At 36.6% G+C, this 7,080-nt stretch overlaps 1 protein-coding gene across 1 annotated transcript; it reads right to left on the bottom strand.

Moving 5' to 3' along the window:
- Positions 1-253: 253 nt before the first annotated feature.
- On the bottom strand, positions 254-6,641 carry COMMD3 (COMM domain containing 3). The gene is made up of 9 exons (XM_008592375.1): positions 6,606-6,641; positions 4,071-4,251; positions 2,620-2,731; positions 2,438-2,501; positions 2,280-2,314; positions 1,865-1,925; positions 1,717-1,773; positions 1,565-1,624; positions 254-641 (listed from the first exon to the last, which is right to left on the bottom strand). Exons 1-9 carry the CDS (start codon positions 6,639-6,641, stop codon positions 582-584), a joined length of 666 nt encoding a protein of 221 aa, XP_008590597.1. The 3' UTR covers positions 254-581.
- Between the last annotated feature and the right edge of the window lie 439 nt (positions 6,642-7,080).

Genomic DNA, 7,080 nt, shown 5'->3' with positions numbered 1-7,080 from the left:
GGCGGCCGGGGGTCGGGCTGCGGGCGAGCCCCCGGTGCAGGTAACGGGCCGGGCCGGCTCCCGCCGCGAGGCGATCGCGCCCGCTTCCCGAGTTCCGAAGCGGGGGTCTGCAACAAACCCCCGAGATCGCATCCTTCCCACTGTGCTTAACTTCAATCCAGAGAAAAGGGGATCGTTAAAAGTTCACGCTAACTGTACGCAGCTCTTCACACAAAGTAATAATTAACACACAAACTCAAATCCAAACAAAATATCACCATTCTTTTTGTGGGAACACCACCTTGTTTATTCAGAGTGTAATACTGTCTACTTTCCTTCATAAGACTTAAAAAAGATCAAAATATAGGGAAAATGTACAGTTAAAACTAAAAATGATTCAAATACTTGGGCAGAATGTCCCTCAACTCTTTCACACGTGTAAAAAAAAAAGTGTCAAAATAGATGAGTGATATAAACTCAAAATGAAAAATTTTTCTTTTACTGAAAAGGAGGACATCCAGCTCGCACAAACGGTGGTTCCACTGAAGGCAAGACATTGCTGGTTTTCCTCTAGACTGGGGTGGATCGTGAACTCCCCCGAGTTACAAATGAGTTGCTCTTTCCAGGCTTTTCGAAGCATCTTTAAGTTTCCCCACCAAGTCCTAAAAGACGTATATAATGCCACCTTTTTAGGATGAATCACGAAAAGGAGTATCCAAGTTTGAGAAAAATGCAAGAGAAAAGTCGGGAGACACTTTCTAAACAAGTTTAAAATTCACAAGGATTTTAACTTTTGACAAACCAGTATCTATGAAAAGCAGCGTTTCTTCTAAAATATCTCATCTTCAAATCGGCTATTTGCCCTCAGATTGAAAATGATTTCTAACCGAATCTTAACAGGCAAGGTATATCTAAATTAAATTTCTCAAGTTATCTATCAAAGGTTATGCTGTATACAAATGTTCTGAAAGTTTAAAGTTTGATTAATAGCTACATTATAAAGACTGCAGGAGATGATTTTGAAAAATTCATTTTCATCTAAATTTTCAGTAATGATCTTCATTTTTTTAAGTGGTAAGAAATAAATTCGTTGTCATATCCATTAATCATGTAGTTTTGAATTTCCCCAGTCTTAAATTGGCAATATAAACAGTCTAAGAATTTTAGCTACACTTCCCTTTCTAAAAAGTCATTTAAAACTGATGTTTAAAAATCCAATTTTGAAAGTTTAATTCAATTTCTGAAAGCAAAGAGGACATTTTCAAAGCCATGCTCTTCATTCTGCTTTATCTTATTGAATCAAACTCATCATGAATAGAAGGAATTTACACTAAACACTACACTTCAGAAGTTTACTTTAATCAGGGGAATAGCAAATACAGACCAATTCTCTATTAGTAACATCTTAATTTCAAAAATGAAGCCTATGTCAAAATACTGCTTTTGAAGCCTTCTTCCCATGAAATCCTTAACCAACCTTCTTTATCTGCTGACAGTTGTTTAGATCGTTCTTCTTTTGAAATTTCCATAAACATAATTCTCAAACATCTACTAAAAGGAATATTCACAGATCCTGATACTGTACCTGTAATTGTTCCATGTTGCAACTAAAACTAATCTCTGGGTAAGATCGCGAATCAGTGTTCTAGGGAAGAAAAAAATGCTGTTTATTTAAATCAAGTTAATTTTAAATTTTATTACACATTTCATTTTTAGGCAGGGCTTATCTATAAATACCTCTATATTTAAGGTCACCAAATATGCAGGTCTGTACATCTTATGAAGCTGATTGGTCTAAAAACAACACAACATATACAAATCAGCCTCTAACCCTATTTTTCTAAGTTCCCTAAATCCCCCTAGAGAACAGTTTGTTAAGCATTACCTTTATCTGATACTCCAAGCGCCAAGAAACATCAGTTATATGAGGAAGAGATCTGCCTATACTGAAAGATACAATGATAATTTTGTACATAATAGCTACAGAAAAACTTTCAGTATTTATCTTTGCTAAGAATGGTGTCTATCTTCCACCACCCCTCATTTTAATCCATTCTGAATTTAAAACACTGTTAAACTTTATTTTCAAGTTCTAAATAGTAAAAGAGCATTTAAAAATCATCTCAATAAATATGATCTTTAAAAACATAAGCTTAATTTCAATTATTTCACTTGCCCTTTGGCCCCTTCTCTTTGGGTCAAGATCCCCGGGTTTTCTGCCCTGTTTTGTTTCACACCAGCACTTTATTCATACCTGCAAGTGAAAAGTGCCTCAGCTTGACACCTTATACAGTACCTACCTTCCCAGTAGGATTTCTATGGAATTCTTATTATTCTGGGGAGGAAAAGAAAAGACAAAAAGAAAGAAAACACATGTTTGCAAACAGAGTAGGAAAAAAAAATAGTAATTGTTAATTTTTTTAAATTGTTTTAAATTTAACATTTTAAAGTAAGTAACCTGGTATTCCGTGCAAAACAGTTCTATTCGCTCTCTGTCAAATTTACAGTCTTCTAGATAAGTGCTAGAGGGAAAAAAAAAAAAAAAGACAAAACCAAAGTTTAGTCTCCATTTTGAAAACTGAAATTGGAATTATAAAGGTACTATTTGAAAACAAATGGATATTTAAATAAATCCTGTACCTCAGAGTTGATTTATCAGCTCGGTGCTTTCCTGCCTCTAATATGTAAGTTGCAGCTGCTGCATGACAATGTTTTAAAACCACTGGGTCGATATGTTTCAAGTCTGGGTGATCTAAAATAAATTAATTGCCAGTGATGCCTGTAATAATAAATTCTTTATAGTCATGTTTCCAAAAAGGATATTTTAATTTGTGTAAAAACTCCTAACAAGGTAACAAAAATATTTCAACTGTAAGGACTGTCAATTATAAGTAAATGAGATTAGCAACGAGGTCAATTGCAAAACAATAAAGAGAACATATCAATAGTTCTGCTGTTACTTGGTTTCAATTATCTTCTTTTATTTTCCCTTAATATTTTTACTGTTTAAAAAAAATTCTAGCCCCTCCCCCACCAATAACAATACGCTGGTCATTCTAGTACTAGATGTAGTAAATTCAAAGGAAAAACCAGAAAAATATTTTATATAGTGTAACTTTTAGAATGAATAAACTTTCACTTTAAATATGATGAATTTTAGGGTAAATGTCTCCGTGGACATTAACACATCAAAAGGTTAGAAGGGAGGGCATGAGTTCAGAATATAAAATACAAATTTCAAAATTATATCAGTATTTTCAGGTTTTGACAGACTTTTCTTCTTGAGATTAACCCAGGTGGTGGTTACTATTTTCGTTTGAAGAACTTCCACTTTAATACTTTTTGTTTAAGTGTTTAGTTCATGAAACTACAGAAAAAAAAATGTTTTGAATGGTTGGAATATTTATATTTAAGAAAATTATCTAAAAGCGTTGTCTTAAAATATGCCTTCAATCCATACTGACACTGCACTTCGCAATCACTGACCGGGCCGCTTAAAAGAGACTTGCCTCCCGGTCTGATGCAGAACAAAGCATTATGCACCATGTTTTAAGGTTCTAGGCGTAGAACCTGTGTAAAACATACTGAACTAGAATGTTGCAGTGGTCACAGGAACTTGAGATATTCTCCAAGGTGGAAAACGTCAACACTGTTTGACTCAATAATTACTTCGGAAACAGACTCCTTTAAACCTTTGCCAGCCTAGCCCTGGAAGCTTGAATTGCAGAGAGCTCCCCAGATGAAATCCAAATGTCATAACAGCTGATGCAGCAGACCAGGCTGAAAACCTCCGATTGTTTAGGCCACAAACAAGACTTGAACACGGGCTTTACAAAGGAACAAAGAGACTGGGAGGGAAATCAGGCCAGGAAAGTGTAGCTGGCTACGTGCAGGTGCCAAGTGGGGATAGAACAATGCTCAAGGTCCGCTCGGGGTCCTGGCAGAGTCACGTCCCCACACTCCGTCCGGAGCGAAGGGCAAAGCTCGGAGACTTCCTCTTCCCGGGGCTTTCCCCCTCTGGCTCGGTCTGTCTCCTCGGCTCCGAGCGCCCCTCCACCCTGGCCGATCCAGCTCGGAGCCGAGCGGCTTACCTAACACGGCCTCGTCTGCCTGCGCGTCCAGCAGGCTCTGGTAAGCCGCCCGGAGGAGAAGCGTGAAGGCGTTGGAGTCGAAGGAGCCGGGATCCGCCAGCATCTGGAAGCCTTTCTGCACAGGCGGCCCCGGGCGCTTTGTGGACGCGCTCCCGCTCTCTATCCTCTCCTCGGAGCTCACCTAGGACAGTCACCGGCTCCGTTCGCTGAGAGACCCTGGGACGGGGTGGAAGGTGTCGGGGTCCCGGCCCCCACCGCCCCGCAGATACGCCCTCCCGCCCTTAGCTCAGCGCGATATCCTGCGGGAAGCCCCGATTTAAGGCAACCGGTTTTTGTTTGTTTTTGTTTTTTTAAACATACCTGTTTAACCCCGCAGCACTGCCCTTTAATGAGTGAGATTGTAGACATCTAATTAAAATTCTTGTTTATTCTGACTTTTCTTTGTCATTTTTGGAATACGGCAATAGAGTCCTCCCTGCACGGGCGTGTGTGTGTGTACATACACATATATGCACACATGTAGTGTGTGTGTCTACGCACTGTACTTCAACAATTGGGGGTTAATAAATTATTCATGAACATACTTGACAGGATTATTAAAAATTTTACATGCCGCTGCAAAGAAATATCTTCCAAAAGCAAACTGCGACACATTTTGTGCTAGTGTACTCACTACGTCTATGGGTCCAGTTTTAATTACCCAACAGAATCTTCATAAATACATTAGACAGTTATCTTGGTACAGTTGTGAATGGCAAGATCTTTATTAGAAGTGAATTTCTGTTTCGGATACCCATAGCTTTAAAGATTCAAATATTGTACGAAGTGTAACTTCCCCTCTATTTCTACGAAGTTAGTTTGGAGAACAAGAGTGATTCTTTAAAAAGAGTGATTCAAAAAAACCGCGAAGCAGATTAGCCATTTTTTTTTTTTATCAAAAGAACTTGGAAAGTAAAAAATGCAAGTTCTTGAAGTGTAGGGAAGGGACACCGAACAAGAAGGGTGTTTTTGACTTCATGAGCAATTTTTTGCAACGTTAGACTCAATGTAAAACCTTCTCTTCTTTGGCAAAATTTAGGTGACTATTTGAAAAAAATGTACTTACTGAATACAGTGTTTAACCTTGCCCAATACACAGAGAGTACTTCACTTCACAAAACAGGACGCAAGTGGCATAATGTAGCGTCAGTAACAGGTTGAGTAACTCTACTCAGTCCTGTGATAGCTTTGAAAGGCGCGTGCACTTTACCATCTCTTTACTCGGTGGGGATATAGGAGGGGTCCCAGTGAAGGATTTGAAAGATTCCTTGGAGTCTTTATGAAACAAACACCTATTAATCATGCTCATCTTTTCTTTCTATCTCTCGTTTTCTTTCTAATGTCTTTGTTTCTCATCAGTAGTTAAATGTCAGTTGAAAAATTTCAAGATACCTGATTTAAATTGGGAATATTTTACAAGGCAGAGTTGTGTAACTGTTAATATTAACAACACCCAAGCTCATTGTGTTTATTATACATATATTTTATGACCTAGCACAACACTGATTGTTAATTCTCTAATAGAATTTGAGTTGGTAACTCTAATCCCAATTTATTGTCAAAAAAAAAAAAGCATTAATGTGTGAGCACAAATTTTAAAATGTTACTTTAAAAGAGGAAAGTAAACACAAGTGGTTGTGAGTTTGTGGGCGTAAAAGTTAGGAAATTCAAAAGCATTGTTTCCATAATAGCTGTCATGTTACTCTCTTGCCCCTATTAGGTACCTTTTCTTGTAGAATGTTTGTCCTCTTCCACCTAAATATACCCATATACGAGTATTAGGCCTAAGTGATGGGTACATTTCCAGCTCACACAAAAATTTTAACCATAATGTTTTCTGATGCTAGAAAAACTGTGTTCTTTTACTACAGGTATATTTATTTCAACTCTCTTTGAAGGAAGCACAGTATTATTTGTTTAAATGTAGAACATGTATGTCTTTGACAAGTCATTGAAATATATAGATGCATGATCATTAAAAGGCATGATTACCCAGATGTAGACTCTCTTGTTTGCAGCAATAAAACCAATGCATTTTATATTGTTAGAAAAACTATGTATGAACATATTCTGAAAGTGTGAAAAATATTATTTAAAAATGTTGTTTTGGTCACTGAAGACAGCATTGAAACTTTCACTAAATGTTAAAAAAACTCTGAAGCTCAAAGCCAATAGACCACATTTGACCTCAAAGAGCCTTTTAAAAGAACAATTATGTGCAGCTGAAAATAACAAAATAGATATTCAAACATGTTCATGTTAATAATATGTCTTGCCTTCTAAACTGCAAATATTAAGGTAGGCAATACTGATAAATTTGTCTTTCTTTTTGAGAGTCTAGACATCATGCAAAGGACTAGAAAGTATAATTTTAAACAATGTTTTAAATTTCAGAATTCATTATGTCCTTTGAACTGGTTAGTTAACTTTTTTAGAAACCAACTTAATATTAGTCCCTTCACTGTGATTACAATTAAAATGGGTTGGGGCTTTTACAGGATCCATGCGGTCAGCTTTTTCCAAAGGCCTCATTGCCACATTTATTAGTTTTATGAATTAAAATATTTTCTTTTTTAGATTGTATGAGTACTTTTGCTTTTGTGCAAAGAAAGCTGAAAGAAGGTATTACTTTAAATTGAAGAGTCCATTGAACATCCATAGAAAGAAAAAAATAAAAAACAAAAACCAGTTTGCCTAAGAGCCAATGAAACATTCAGAGTTTTCACTGGTCTATATACCATGTATTCTAATGCGGAGCTATGTTACTCCTGCCCATGAAATACCTGCTCATTTTCTAGAGAGAAGAAAGTTTAAAATATTTTTTTAAAAAAAGCACAACTACCTGTATGTAGGAAACCATCTTCTCTCTAACCATTAATACTGATTCTTCGATGGCTAGTTATCTTAAAATCTAGAGATATTTATTAATGAAAATAGAATTTACTGTTTTTAAGCTACTTTAACCACAAAT

Source organism: Galeopterus variegatus, unplaced genomic scaffold (genome assembly GCF_000696425.1).
Source record: "Galeopterus variegatus unplaced genomic scaffold, G_variegatus-3.0.2 Scaffold7840, whole genome shotgun sequence".
In the NCBI taxonomy this organism is placed as follows: Eukaryota; Metazoa; Chordata; class Mammalia; order Dermoptera; family Cynocephalidae; genus Galeopterus; species Galeopterus variegatus.
The sequence above is the reverse complement of the archived record's forward strand: the minus strand, read 5'-3'. Positions and strand labels throughout refer to the sequence as shown.